The 15,148-nt window shown below is 47.4% G+C and overlaps 2 protein-coding genes across 2 annotated transcripts; both read left to right on the top strand.

Annotated features, from left to right (window-relative positions):
• Positions 1-1,564: 1,564 nt before the first annotated feature.
• On the top strand, positions 1,565-11,454 carry LOC143011909 (alpha-1A adrenergic receptor-like). Its single transcript, XM_076164928.1, has 2 exons — positions 1,565-2,799; positions 10,308-11,454. Exons 1-2 carry the CDS (start codon positions 1,860-1,862, stop codon positions 10,868-10,870), a joined length of 1,503 nt encoding a protein of 500 aa, XP_076021043.1. The 5' UTR covers positions 1,565-1,859; the 3' UTR covers positions 10,871-11,454.
• A 1,405-nt stretch (positions 11,455-12,859) lies between these two features.
• LOC143011911 (gastrotropin-like) lies at positions 12,860-13,900 on the top strand. Its single transcript, XM_076164931.1, has 4 exons — positions 12,860-13,050; positions 13,169-13,329; positions 13,441-13,530; positions 13,630-13,900. The coding sequence occupies exons 1-4, from the start codon at positions 12,984-12,986 to the stop codon at positions 13,687-13,689; spliced, it is 378 nt and encodes a 125-aa protein (XP_076021046.1). The 5' UTR covers positions 12,860-12,983; the 3' UTR covers positions 13,690-13,900.
• Positions 13,901-15,148: the final 1,248 nt, after the last annotated feature.

A 15,148-nucleotide genomic window follows, 5' to 3' on the forward strand; every position in this document is an offset into this window, starting at 1 on the left:
ACAAGTCATCAGGATTGTTGCCAGCGTGCTCTCCATGGGGCCTCGAGACAAGAACAGGTTGTAAATTGTAAATAAATAAAGTTTCTGCATTGCCTCATGGAAAACCAGCAGATGCTGCGGTGGAAAGCTCAGGCACAAACGCTCAGAACATTCCTGAACACCGACAACTTATGTCTACTATCCTGGGTTGTGTATTTGTGCTGTGTAATCCTCAACCCAAACCCAACAACTGCCATTTATCTCTCCCCATGCTTGTGGTCTGAAGCTCCTGGTGCTTCTATGAGGAGATGCTGTTAAGTCATCGCTACATGACGAGGAGAGAGAGAGAGAGAGAGAGAGAGAGAGAATGGAGAGGGGAGAGAAAGAGAGAAAAAATAGAGAGAATGGAGAGGGGGAGAGGGAGAGAGCAAAATGTTCCAGTTAACATTAAAATTTCATAATGAGAGGAAGAAAACACACAAATCTCCTCTCAGTAAACACACAGGGAAGTTTATGTTCGCCGCATAAAGATGGAATATTGGAGAAGTCCATAAATAATGAGTAATTACATATGATACCGATTTAAACACAGTATATTCAGATGGCTTCTATATATATATAATAATATGGCAATTTATACTGGGAAACATTAGTGAGAATCTGTAGAACAGCCATAAAACTGTCAATGTAGCTTTATGTGGAAATGTTGTACAGTAGTTGCAAATTTGCTTACAAAAAGGAGAAGAGGAGATGAGATTGAACAGCCTGAGCTGCAGGACAATATGATGAGAAAACCTCCAGAGACGTTATGAACAACACGGAGTGGGTGTGAACGTGTGAGAGATCTGGGAGAGACATATTCAATACAGGCGTCACAGCTGAGCCAGGCAGCTTGTTAAGAGAGAGAGATCATTATTTCCGTTTGTTCACATTGTGTCCTAAAATCATAAGGCTTTGCTGAGAAGGTTTTGATTTGTGCTCCACTTGAAGAGAAAAAACACGGGTTCAAAAGCAGGAGGAAGAGTCATGTCAGGAATGTGAACTTGAAGCTTCACTCAGCCGGTTAATTAAGTCATCAGTCAGGTCCAACGTTTGACCAAACATAGAAATTCCAAGGAGAAATACCTGCAGCTGGGGAGAACTCTGTGGAGAACTCTGGGATCTGCTCGTGAACTTCATGACTTTGACCCTGCAAGGTATTAATCTGCTTAACCGCCCGTGTGATCATCATCTTCATTCTCAGGGATGCACCGGCGGCACAATGCAGCCTCTGTCTGCAGACTAATCTAGCTGTGTGTGTTTTATAAAGAGCAAAGGCAAGAATGTCAGGATAGTTTCAGCTCAATGTGTCCCCTCAGAAAGGGAAAATGGATCCCTCGCAAAAGTGACACAACAAGAAATGTGATGTTTGTGGAAAACTCGGAGGAAGGTGTTGGCAAAATGTTCATGAGAATTTGGCATCTTGGGAATCTTGCGCAATAGGGCTCCTGTTCAAACTTGGTATCTCCCTTTCCCTCTGTGTGTGTGCGTGTGTGCGCGTGGGTGTGTGAGTGTGTGTGTGTGTTGCAGGGGAGGCAGGAGTTGATTGCTGCCCCCTCACTGCTCCTCGCAGCCCTCAGGAGAGCAGCAGCAGCATGGGGACTGGACGGAGCGGAGCTGCACTGTGAATTCGTCTCCTGGCGCTTCTTTCGGCTCATCTACTCAAACATCCAAGCGCCGATTTCAAGTCATACGCACACTATTTTTTTTGTGGGTAAAAACATGCGTACTCAACTCACTTAACCCGGGGTTTGATTGTTTATTTCTTCTTGTTTTGCGCCAAAGCTCTTTCGCGAGTCGCAGTTAAAGTGATCCTGCTATGGAGGACCGTTTGACTCAACATGAATCTGAGCACTGACTATGTCACGAACTTGTGGGAGAACGGTTCCTCGGCGCCGGACGCGTCACCCCGGGGCAACTTCACCAACGCCACACAGCACAGCGAAGTGGACCTCAGGCGGGCCGTCCCGCTCGCCATGGTGCTGGGGGCTTTCATCGTCTTCGCCATCGCCGGCAACATCCTCGTCATCCTCTCCGTCGTGTGCAACAGGCACCTGCGGACGGCGACCAACTACTTCATCATCAACCTGGCCATCGCCGACCTGCTGCTGAGCACCACGGTGCTGCCGGTGTCCGCCACTCTAGAGATCTTGGACTACTGGGTGTTCGGCCGGATCTTCTGTGACATCTGGGCGGCGGTGGACGTGCTGTGCTGCACCGCGTCCATCATGAGCCTGTGCGCCATCTCCATCGACCGCTACATCGGAGTGAGCCACCCGCTGCAGTACCCGGGCATCGTGACGGAGAAGCGGGCTCTGATGGCCATGGTCGGCGTGTGGGTGCTGTCGGTGGTCATCTCCATCGGGCCGCTGTTCGGCTGGAAGCAGGCGCCGTCGCAGGACGACACGGTGTGTCCCATCACCGAGGAGCCCTTTTACGCGCTCTTCTCCTCCCTCGGCTCCTTCTACATCCCGCTGATCGTTATTCTGGCGATGTACTTCCAAGTGTACATCGTCGCCAAACGGACCACTAAGAACCTGGAGGCTGGTGTGTTGCGGGAGAGGATGAACTCGGGCGAGCTCACCCTCCGGATCCACAAGGGCACACAGGTGCAGGAGGAGCCCGGCAGCTCCGGGAAGGGCCGAGCGACGCAGACCCGGAGCTCACTCACCGTCAAGCTGCTCAAGTTCTCTCGGGAGAAGAAGGCGGCTAAAACTTTGGGAGTAGTGGTCGGCATGTTTACGCTTTGTTGGCTGCCCTTCTTCCTCGCCTTGCCCATAGGTAAGTCTTCCTCAGACGCTCTCACACTTAGACCAAAGAGTTTACACAACTTCAGACTAAACTTCCACATCTTAACTTGCTATTGTGTGTTTTTATGTTTCTATCTGTTGAAAAATGAAACCTTGTATTGAGATTTGGGATAATGCAGATAAAACATAAAAGTTATATAAACAGAAATGAATTTGAATACTGTGACATCTAAGTACGCAGTTGCCTTTCCTGCTTCATCTGGACTCTAATGGAGACAGACAGCAGCATCTTCATACTTAAATGACATTCAAGTCTGTGTGGCCTTCCCTAGACTAGGTTGCTATGGTGACACATGGGCATGGACCCCAGAGATGGGACTTATGGAATTATAAACAGTGAGCACTTTCTGTCATCTAAATAAGAACAATGAAAACAAATCTCTTTCAAACGTCAATGACTTTTCCAAAACTTTTGCTCCGTTCGTCTCTCCATGACTTTTCCAAAACACGATTTCTGAACTTCACAACTTCTTCAGGAGTTTCCTAACAGCATGAACCCCGTCTCAAAGTGAACATGACTTTATCTGGAGTCTTCCCAGCCCAGGATAAAGTCGGTTAGTGAACTCTGCTGAAGCAAAGCAGGGAGAGCAAGTGGAGCCGCTCACTAAATCTGATGTATAGCTGGTAGTGAAAAACCTCTCGGGTCCCATTTGCTGCCGTGAACAGTCACCAAACCTGAGTGGGCTTTGATAGATGCTGGTGGTCACTTTAGATTCATGTGAGTGAAAACAACATGACCCATATATTAGATCATTATAAGCTCAGAATGTGGCACCGCAGCAGAGGAGCATCTGTTAAAGTGATCACATCAGCTGACAGCCGGCTCAGGAGCAATTTACATTTTTGACCCAATGGAACATTTTCCACTTATAAACTATTTCCTTTCCAAATAACAAAAAAAAAATCAACTGTAACCACAAATAAGTAAGAGCGTCTTAGATGGAATTTTTCATAAGCTAATCTAAACATGAGCCGTGTTGGTTTTGCTCAACTCCCTGATTTTCTGGGGTGAAGTGAAGCACCGCCTCCCACTGCACCCAGCGCTCCATCCACAGGCCTGCGGGGGCCGGGGCCCCCCTGATGCCCCCCTGATGCCCCCCTGATGCAACAGAGACTGGCAAGTGATCAAGACCTCAGTGTCACGGCTCAGTGCAGAGGATATTACACTATATATTTTGCGGTGTGAGCCAGGGGGCCGTGTTGTATTGAGAAGCTTAAGATATAAATTATGCACTTATGTGCTGATGTAGTTTGGGAAGCGAGAGTGTGTGTGTGTGTGTGGAGCAGCGAGCAAGTGGTTGACTGGAGATGATCTGTGATCCATTGTGGGTTATGGTTGAGTAGTGTTTGTGCACAACTGTGTGTGTGACAGAGGCAGTTTGTGTTAATATGAGGCGGTTTGTGTATATCATTACTTTTGTCACATGGGGAGAGTGTTTATGCGCCCACACACACACACACACACACACACACACACACACACACACACACACACACACACACACACACACACACACACACACACACACACAATGCTATGTCACATAGCAGGGATTCTTTTGCCTGGAGGCATTTTGCAGGTAGACACCAAACACACACACACACACATATATCTTGCTGTTTTCAAAAAAAGGTGCGGATCCAAACGGCTCCAAAACTGCAGAGTCTAGGGGGTTCGGGGTTCAGGGGGGAGGGGGGCCTGTTTACGCAACTCTAATCAACCAACTGCCAAGAATCCCCCAGGGTGCAGGTCTGTGTTCAGATGTGCTGTGGCATACTGATCGCCTGTGACAAAGCACCAGAAAGCCTCATTTCACGCCCATTCTTCACTGCCGGATGGAGAGAGGACTCTTCTATGATGAAGAACCGTATACAGAAAAGCTCTGGCAGGCTACAGCTTTAAGAATACAATTAATATCCAGATTATCAAAGCGTAACTCTGCCTCCTCTTCCTCTCAGATTATCAATTCTGACTTTGTGTATCTGATAAGTCGCCCGTCTACCGTGAACTACAGCTCGTCTGATTGGACAGTGGCACTCTTCCTCCTTTCACTCCTCAAGTCTTCATTAGTCTCCACCCACTGAGGGATTTCCTGTCTCACACTCCATTACCCGGCTCCTTCCTCTCACACACACGCATCACTGGTATGTAGACATAACGCACAGCACGTAGTGATCTCTGAGTGTGTGTGTGTGTGTGTGTGTGTGTGTGTGTGTGTGTGTGTGTGTGTGTGTGTGTGTGTGTGTGTGTGTGTGTGTGTGTGTGTGTGTGTGTGTGTGTGTGTGTGTGTGTGCGTTAACTGCTGTGTCTTTGTTTGCTTCTCTCCTCCGTCAACGGTGATTTGTAAAAGAATCAGAACTGCACAAAGATGGAGAGAGAGAGACAGAGTCCAGACGCTGCACATTTCTACCCTAAAGTGACGTTTCTGACGGATCACAGCCTGGGATAATCCCGTGTTTTTGTTTTTGTACATAAATGGCCCGAGCACAGCTACAAGCACCAAAGTCGGAGTCGTTCCCTCCTCAGATTTTGAGTTATTGTTTCCTTTTAAGCCCGATGCTCAGAGCAAACCAAGGTACACACACTTCACTGTTAGAAATATTACCGCAAAGATACACAAAGATAAAGTTTCAGTTCGTCTGGCAAAGATCCAACGTTTCACACACACACACAGTCTACACACAGTCTATATGCAGTAACTTGACACATTTCAGCCTCCGTGTGTAAGAAATGACACACGAGTGAGAGCAGGCCAACGGATCCTTCACAGGAATACTTCCGGACGTTTTGGTTAAAAAACATAATACGACATAATTCTTATCTCTGACACAAGAATCCGTCCACACCGGGGCTCAAACTCTCCAGATAGAAGTGTGTTTGGACCAAGAGAACTTCATTTTTCAGTCCAGTCAAGACTGTGAAGTTAAAACACGATGAATGAACACATTAAAATGACAAGAGAGAGATTGAGAACTTTTCATTTGATCTCATTTGGAGAGGTTAAAGAAAGCATTTTGAGTTTGAATACTACTTTATAAATGAGATATCCGACAGCTCAATCACCCACAGGTGCAGGGGGGCAGATTTGCACGTGGAGAACATAGTGTGTGTTTGTTGCAGAGCTCTTTTTCTTCTCCCATCTCCAAACTCAAGCACGGAAGAGAAATCAGGATTCCTCATGTGTTATGTCACTGCATCTCCTTCCCCCGGGCTCTTTAACACCCAGCACAGGCTTTAATGTCCCATTCAGCAAGTGGTGCGACAAACCAACACTTTCACGTGTTAACCAAGTGTTTCTGTTCTGGCGAGGCTGTGTCCGTGTGTGTGTCTGTGTGTCTGTGAGTGTATTGTCTTCCCGTGTTGTGCTGCTGGGCCCACTGCGCCTCGGGGGGGTAATTGAAATGTTTTACGATTGGGGAAAGAGTAATGAGAATGCAGAGTGTCAAAGCCATGAGGAAGAAGAAGAGGGGAGGTGACGGAGCGGCGCTGAAGAGGCCACAGGGCACAGGGCGCCCCTCTGGGACGTCGGCCCAATTTTCCAAAAATAGCCTCATGGCACGGCCTCATCGAAAAGCAATCTGAGAGGGCAATAACATCTCTGTCCCTTTAGATCAAGAAGCATTAATCATACTTATGGATAGGTTATGTAACAGGATGTGAGCGTTGCAGGGGAGCGGATTGTACGTGTGTGTGTTCATGTGTGTGTGTATCTACATGGCACATCACCTCTTCCAAATACCGAGAATAACAGGATGTCGTGTTTTGTTAAGATGTTCCTGTGTTTCACAGCGAGCCGTGTGTCTCAGGAAGGAGGCGCGCGCACACACACACACACACACACACACACACACACACACACACACACACACACACACACACACACACACACACACACACACACACACACACACACACACACACACACACACACACACACACACACACACACACACACACACACAAGGTTAGACCGACAACCAAAACACAGCCACGGTCCGCTCTATACCATTGTCCTGTATCCCAGGATGCTCCTTGGTCTATACTAAAGCCTGTCAACATAAACACGCTTCAATGGCTGATGACAGGCCGATGTTTATGTGGAAGTAAAGGCGGCAGAAGTAAACATCTCCGAGCGCAGGAAGCTGTGCTGTCAGCGAGGTTCCTTTGTGCGTTTCTGCCACTCTTCCTCATCCTGCGCTGGTGTGAGGAGGTGGCGGTGAGGCCGGCTGGCACTGACCCATGTTTGGGTCTCAGCAGGGGTCTCAGGCTGAGTCACACAGCTGTGTTTGTCCGGGCAGATACCAAAGTTACGGCCCATCTGAGACCCGGGTGACCTCAGTGCAGCTTCACAGCGCACTCGTGTTTTCCAGCTGCTGGCCCAAGCCCAGAAACTTCAGTGTGAGAGAGTGAACGCAGCGCACAACATCCACAACATCCACTGTACACACTTACACCCAAGATAGAGCCTCATTACTATCTTAGCGACGGATCTAAACTCATGCCTATAGAACAAAGATATCTATTAACAGTCACAAACTATTGTCGTTGTTTTAATCAATATTATCTAGTGTTGATGATTAGTATATTAATAATCAATATCAAAGATCAGCTTGCTTTTGTATTTAGTAATGTTTTAGTAATTATGAGCAAGTTCTTTTATCTACATATTAGATAAACCCATTCAGAAACGTCACAATATGATCTGTTATTAATATAACGCCAATAAGTGTGCAAGTTTAAAGTGTTACAAATGGATTAATACCAATTTATATTGCATTAATAAATATACAAGGAAGTAAGTATTACTTTAATCCCACAACAATTGAGTAATATGCTTCATTAGGAGTTGGTTTTTCAGCCACCGATTACGCAAAGAGAGAGACAGAGAGAGAGAGAGAGAGAGACAAAGACAGAGAGAGCGAGAGAGAGCGGTGGTTGCCAGACTCTGAGATGAGTTCCGGAAAATGCAGCCTGAATGCCCTCGGCCTTCTGTCCTGTGGATGAATGTGTCTCTTCCTGCTGGCTGGTATGTTCTCATGCTATTTTCACCAGTGGACAGCCACTTAAATAAGATTACGTAACCGTGTGAGTGATGCCAGTGAGGGGATAAAGAGAATGGGGGGGCGGGAGTGAAATCGATCATTCTCCCCTCCGAGTCCAGTCCTCGCTCTGTTGCGTAATCACGTAGGGTGGCGAGACGGACGTGATGGGAGTTCTGCATTCATCGCCGCGTCCCGTGTGGTTCTGATGTCCGCCTACATCAGGCTAATAAACAGCCTGCCTAAACTAATGACACGCATTTAAACATCCACGTCTGCCTTAGTGAGCCTGCGGTTTAATGACTTCTCTTAAAAGCTATTTGGATACAGATAAGATTTGTGTGGGTTTAGAGCTGCCCTGCTCTCTAAAAGGGAACACCGACACTCTGCTGCGGCTCTGTGCCTTTGGACCGAGACTCAGTCAAAACAAATTTCAGAGGAATTTAGGAGAACTTAAGAGATGCATCTGGCTCTAAAGCTTCTAAAGCCCCAGTGAGAATTGCATTACAAAAGGGAGGAATGTTGAGTGAACGTGGAGTTGCCGCTCTGCCTTGGAGTGGGTATCCTGCAGTGGTCCGTCTCTAGGGACAACGGTCTAGGGACAGACAAAGGGACATGACGGGGCTCTAACATGAACACTTTACTCCACCTATGAAGCCTGGTGGAGGTGGGCATCATGGTCTGAGGCTGCTTGCAATCAATGTTAGAGCAATAAATAGAAAACTGTACAAAGAAATATCAGGGAACACTTCACAAAGGTTTGGATGATGCAAGACTAAAATAACGCCCTAAAAAACACTTAAATTAACCGCAAAATGGCTTCAAAATATGGGAATAAGTCCAAACCAATCTAATAGAAACGCCGTGGCTCAGGTTAGAAACTCCACAAATCAGCTGCAGCCGTTTCGTAGGGAGGAAGAGTTTGTGCACGGCGAAGGTAAACGTTAGGTGGAGGTTGCGTTATGACACGCAAAGCTGACAGGCGGGAGGATGATTGATTAAATAATAGGTCCAGCAAAGACATTAATGACATTAAATTATTGTTGTTACGACTTGGGTGAGGATCAGAATGAAGGGAACACAGATTGATTGAGACTCACAGGGCGACATGCATGTATGACAGGAATCAACCTCGCCCTTTCTCTCTCTCTCTTTTGTACCACATAATGACTCATCATGTAGAAAGGCTCATTACATGTAATGGTTGTAAAAGCTGACGATCTGATAAGACACCAAGCTGCGTCGTCCATCTGCCTGGAAGATCTTGCCGGAGGTAATTTCACACTCCAAAGCTCCAGATTATGCCGCATCCTCGTCGTCCTCACCAGGAATGTGATATTAATTTAAGGACGTCCCTCCCTCTGCCAGGCGTGTGTGTTGGTGGACAGAAACAGTCTCACACTCACATCTGCCCACACACAAACACAGCCTTGCTTTCACACCCAATCTCATCAGGTCATTCACACACTCGCTGTGCTCAATAGTTTCCCCGAGTTCATTCCGGAAGCCCCCCGCCTCTCTTCCCTCTCACCTCATTAGCTGTTATCATTCCTCCGTCCAAACCTCGGCAGCAGGAGGAGAGAAGGCCGAGGGAAGACTGACACCGGGCCAGAAACAGAGCCTGTAATCTGCTGTGAGACCGTTTCAGTCACAAAGAATTTCTGCGATTGTAAAATATTCCCGCGACGTGCCAAATCCAACACAGTGCAGAAAGAGATATCACACGCACACGCACACGCACACGCACACGCACACGCACACGCAATTTGTAACCCATATTGTAAGTGGGTTACAAACTGCAGGCCGCCGTTTCATTTGCACTTAAACGTCTCGTCTGCCCTTAAAAGTATTTATCCAGCGAGGAATGTGGGCCCGTCACACTCCCTCAGTGCTGCAGTGAGCGTGTTCCAAATGGAGGCGCTGTGATACACTCACACACTGGCTGTGAAAAGGAAACACTTTATCTGCTAATTGCTTGTTACAGCCTTTCTCTCTCTCTCGCTCAGAAGTCAATAAGTCTCATGTAAAACGGCGTCTTTGCCTCGTCCATCTTTTACTCCGGTGCTTAGTGTTCAGGCTGCACGCAGACACGATAATCCTGTTCAATGCTGCCACCTGCTGGCCAAAATGTAACCTGGCGAACAGCCGGAGGCGAAAAAGGAATCGGTATAAAAGTATGGCTTTAAGGGGAAGCTAACTCTGTGTGTGTGTGTGTGTGTGTGTGTGTGTGTGTGTGTGTGTGTGTGTGTGTGTGTGTGTGTGCGTGCGTGCGTGCGTGCGTGCGTGCGTGCACAAAAAAACAGAAGTAGTTGAAGTCATCCAGTTTTGTTAGAACGACTGTAATTGTATGCATGTGTGTGTGTGTGCGTGTGTGTGTGTTCAGTTCCATCCCTGCTACAAATGTTTCCTCTTCCTCTCTCCCTCTCCGTTTGTCTCCAGGCTCTTTTAATGCGGACCTGCGGCCGCCTGACGTGCTCTTCAAAGTCATCTTCTGGCTGGGCTACTTTAACAGCTGCCTGAACCCCATCATCTACCCTTGCTACAACCGCGAGTTCAAGATGGCCTTCATCCGCATCCTCCGCTGCCAGTGCCACCAGCGGAAACAACCCAGGTGGAAGTCTTACAACTACCGCTCCTCCAACATCAGCTCCACTGGAAACTCGCGTAAAGGCTCCGCCGAGCACAACTCCAGCTTCCTGAACGGCAGCCAGCGCACTCTGCCGTCCTCGGCCAGCCCCAGCCCCAGCTACCTGTGCAAGGGTCTCCCCACCTGCCCCGAGGGGGAGACGGTCTACATCTGGGGGGCCGCCACCCCCACCCCGCCCACGCCCACCCTCCTGCCCGGCAGCCCCACGGACTACCAGCCCCACCTGGGGGGCAGGAGAGGCGAGGCCACGCATTTAGAGGAAACCGCCGCAGGGTTTTTCCCCTTCTCCTTTATGAAGAATAGAGACAGGGGAGGCGTCAACAAAGGCAACATCACCCCCGACGACAAGGTGTGACTGCGACTGAGTCTTACTGAGCCTGGACCTCCTGATTCAGTCCATATGTAGATTTATAACCAACAACAACAACAAAAGTGGCGTCTGTACCAGATCTGTACACGTGTCACATGATCCTGCGTCAGTCAGTCAGTGAGTCAGTGGGTGGTTCTTGCTGTTAGTGGTCCATGTGAGCGCCTGTGCTGCTGTATCAGAGGTGTGTGTGTCCTATGTTACTGTTTCTGTGAACAAAAAAGAGCCAATGTTTGCTTCAACAGACGGACAAATCAAAGACTTTAAAGACACTTGACGCTAAAGTGACTGTTCCCCCACCCCTCTGGTTGATCAGAAGGAAACCAATGCATGCTTTTTGAGTTAGGAAAATAAGATTTTTGAGGGGGGGGGGGGGATGAACGAGACATTCAGAGAACCTGAAGCCATCCCAGCTTCTCCTTCACCCACGTCAGTTTGCCCTTTGACCCCTGTAAAAACACTGAATGTGACCGATTTATGTATAAAATGTGTGCTAAGAAAAAATTCTCACTTTTCTGTGGCAGTCACTTGATATCTTCATGATATGTTGTGGAAATAAACTATAACCTAATTTATCCGGTGTGCGCACAGTAAGCTGCAGTCATCGTCTGTGTTGCTGGGGAAAGGTCAGAGGTCGATACATCAATTAACGGACAAGTCGCCTCGTCACTGTGTATGTCGACGTCTGAAAGGAAGCGAGGCCAGTTGCGCATGAGGTATACGTGCTTGATGAAGACATAAATCTGCTTGCTCACTCTGAGCTATGAGTCTGAGGTGAAGGGCGGGCATTAGGTCGTCACTTAGAGGAGGAGATTTACACCCAGCAGGGATAAATAAAAGAGCTGACTGGTTGCACTCTTAATGACGGATCAGCCGCCAGAGCACCTGAGGCACACGTCTGCACAACCAGCACAGAGGAGAAACAATAAGAATACAGTGTTACCCTCTGTAACATTGTAACATTGAAGAACGACACTTCGTCTTCGTCTTCTTCTTCTTCCTCTGCAGCCACAAATGCTTGAAACCGGATGAAAGGCTTCACCGCCATCGCTCATAATTCAACCCCACAAAGGCGATGTCATCAAAGGAGACGCCCGCCTGCCGTGTCGAGTGTGACGAGTCAAAAGAATGCACATTTTGTCGTCATGGAAACTGTTGCTGCACATACACACACACACACATGGGCCGACTGTTATTTTGCGTAAATAAAAGCGCGGAGGAAATGACTGAAGGGGTTAATAAAGGCTCATCTGGGGAACAGCTGAGATGCAGACTGAAGAAACACACATTTTTTAAAAAAAGAGGAGACTCTTCATCATCTGCTAATTCACTTAGGAGCCGTTTGTCTCATCAGCCTCTCTCCAGACGAACGCCTCTCCTCTAAATAACCCTTCACTTACAGCACACACACTTCATTTCACATCAAATTACAAGATGTAGCGTGGATGTCAGCGAGCTCCATCCGGCTCCCAATGAATGATGGCATTTAAAGAGGAAGAGTGCCAGCCGATCACTCACTCCTAAAAACATTCCACTAAGTCAAATTTGAAGGAAAAGGAAAGAAAAAAGGTATTTATCTTTCGATCCGAGCTTAGTTTACTGCCTCCTTATCACGAGCTAGATAAAGGCCTCAGAATAACAAAGTGTCAGGCCCACATATAGAGTACAACAACAGTGTGTGTTCAGGACAAATAAATAAATCATCTCATTCATCTTGATGCTACAGACGCTGTCATAACACGCCCCTGTGCAGGTTTGATCTGTGAGCAGCTCAACCTGCACCAGCTTGCAAAACAAACCCAAAGCTCTTGATGAACCCCGGCTGCACCGGCTCGTGGAAGGAAATACCTCAGATGGTTACTAGATTACATCATATTTGCCATGACAAAGTGTAGAGAAACAACTGACAGTTTTCATTCAGTGGGACTGTCAAACCTGTCTTTTCCTCTCCTGTCAAACACACTTCAGCCTGTGTGAGTGATTCGGGGGAGAGTATGAAGACGGAGGATCTGCAGCAGGCCACTCCTCTCTCGTCATCTGCCTCACACACACTTCCTTCCCTCTACTCTTTCCTTCCCTTCCCTTCTCTTCTTTCACCATCATGGCTTTCACAGGGAAATACCAGCTGGAGAGCCAAGAGAACTACGAGACGTTTCTGGAGGCCATAGGTACTGACTGGGATCCATTCTTTGCTTTTGATATGCAAGTCATCTTATATGACAGAATAGATACGCTGGAGTCGACACTGACATGAACCTTGTGGCTCTTGGGCTTGCTGTGTCACAGGGCTCCTCAATGCCAAGACCGACTACAAAGTGGAGACGGAGGTGGTTCAGGATGGGGACAACTTCACCTGGACCCAGTCCGTCCCCGGCTGGACCTGGTCCAATAACTTCAGCGCCGGCCAGGAATGCGAGCTGACAACTATGACGGATAGCAAATTCAAGGTGGGTTCGTGACAGGGCAGAGATTTTGGACGCAGGTCAGAGATGCAGATATAAATGAACATGAAACCGAGTCCGTTTGGCTTTGTAACCCTTCTCCCCGTGTGACCTCAGGCGCCCGTCACCCTGGAGGGGGGAACCATCTCTGTGCAGTTCCCTAAGTACCTCTTCACAGCAGAAATAGTAGAAGACAAACTAGTCATGGTAAGAGAAGAAGAAGAAGGTCCTCACACAGTAAAGAAGTGCAGAAAAGAGACTTCATTATGTATTTTCTTCTCATCTCTTCTTTACCCTGACCTCTAGAGTTGCACAATCCCAGGAGAGCAGGGCGTGACTTTCAAACGCATAAGCAAGAGGATCTGATTTTGCAGGACTCAACATGTTGGAGAGGAGGGGAGGCTGTGAGGGGTACAGGGGGGGGGGGGGGAGGGGGGGGACGATACCTGTGGGAATGCAGAAGAAGTGAAGTAACCTAAAGCAGGAACATGTCTGCTGTACTTTCAACTTCCCTGTAACAAGTTTCCATCTTGCTTGAATAAAAATGCAGCACTGAGCTATGATGACGGCCAATGTACCACCTTTGGGTTTGAGCCTCATTTTGAACTACACATCACTCTTAACTCAACCACAACAGACTTAAAGCAAACATTCACTCACGAGGTCCCTTGTGTGTAAAATAGAACCTTTGGCGTTATTTCTTTAAAAAGCACAAAGACGGAAGCGAAACTTTTCATGCGAACAATCTGTTTCTCCTTTTAACAGCATGTACATCTACACAACATCTTCTCAGTCACTTCCTGTCATGGGGCAACATTGCGCAAGAAGCCAGTCTATTAAAGAAATACAGATGTTTTGTTGTATGTCACAGGAAAACACTTCCAGAGGCAACTGTGGATGGATTTGTATTTAATTCAACTTAAAATACTTCATGTGGAGTCAGTTTAGATCCAGAGCAGCACTTTCTATGGATGATTACAGTGAGAGAACACAAGAAACTGCGGGGAGCTAGTTTGGCTGTAGAGGGTTAAATGTTCTTTACTTCTATGATGGTTTCCATGCCTGTGGGCCAGTTACATTGGAACAGGCCGTGTTTGATTAACAAATGAACAGGGTGTGAAGGCAGAGGCTCTCAGCTGCATCACAGGCCTGACAGACGGTCACAGGACACACAGTTGAGCCAACACACACACACACACACACACACACACCCACCCCCACACCCACACCCACACACACACACACACACACACACACACACACACACACACACACACACACACACACACACACACGCGCTGCTGTGCTCGGCTGCCATTACACGCGGCGGACTGAGTTCACTCAACCGACACACAGTTTGGGTGTCAAACATGCAGACTCCGGAAAGAGAGGAGATGTTAACAGATAAGGGGAGAGTCTGATGCTACTGCTCTCTTATTGGTTCACTGACCTGTGGCTCCAAACACGCCAAAGCAGAAGCTCAGCAGCCAGTTTGGCTCAATTACTAAGATGACTCACTTGGCAGCTGAACTGAATAGGAATGAGTTTGAGATGTATATTGTGTTTATATAATTTCCGATGTAAAACTGTGATAAATACAGCCGCTCAACTTAGAAACAGGAAATGGAAACACTGCTGGCTCGGGGTTTTGTATCTAAGGAAATAAGCACCACATTCGAACTAAGAGTTATAAATAGACAGAATGTTCACTCTAAATTCTATAATATACAATCTTAAACTCAAAACTGATACATCAAGAATGGAATAGATGATGTAGTAAATGTAATCATTAAATCTAAATTAAATGCTTAAATAGTCTCTGCTT

Source organism: Genypterus blacodes, unplaced genomic scaffold, assembly GCF_046128005.1.
Source record: "Genypterus blacodes isolate CSIRO-AG114 ecotype Tasmania unplaced genomic scaffold, CSIRO-AGI_Gbla_v1 ptg000139l_1, whole genome shotgun sequence".
NCBI classification, from domain to species: Eukaryota; Metazoa; Chordata; class Actinopteri; order Ophidiiformes; family Ophidiidae; genus Genypterus; species Genypterus blacodes.

Coding starts and splice junctions, on each gene's coding strand:
- LOC143011909 (XM_076164928.1), top strand. CDS start 1,860: ATGAATCTGAGCACTGACTATGTCACGAACTTGTGGGAGAACGGTTCC. Junction 2,800..10,307: donor CTTCCTCGCCTTGCCCATAG/GTAAGTCTTCCT, acceptor GTTTGTCTCCAG/GCTCTTTTAATGCGGACCTG.
- LOC143011911 (XM_076164931.1), top strand. CDS start 12,984: ATGGCTTTCACAGGGAAATACCAGCTGGAGAGCCAAGAGAACTACGAG. Junction 13,051..13,168: donor GACGTTTCTGGAGGCCATAG/GTACTGACTGGG, acceptor GCTGTGTCACAG/GGCTCCTCAATGCCAAGACC. Junction 13,330..13,440: donor TGACGGATAGCAAATTCAAG/GTGGGTTCGTGA, acceptor GTGTGACCTCAG/GCGCCCGTCACCCTGGAGGG.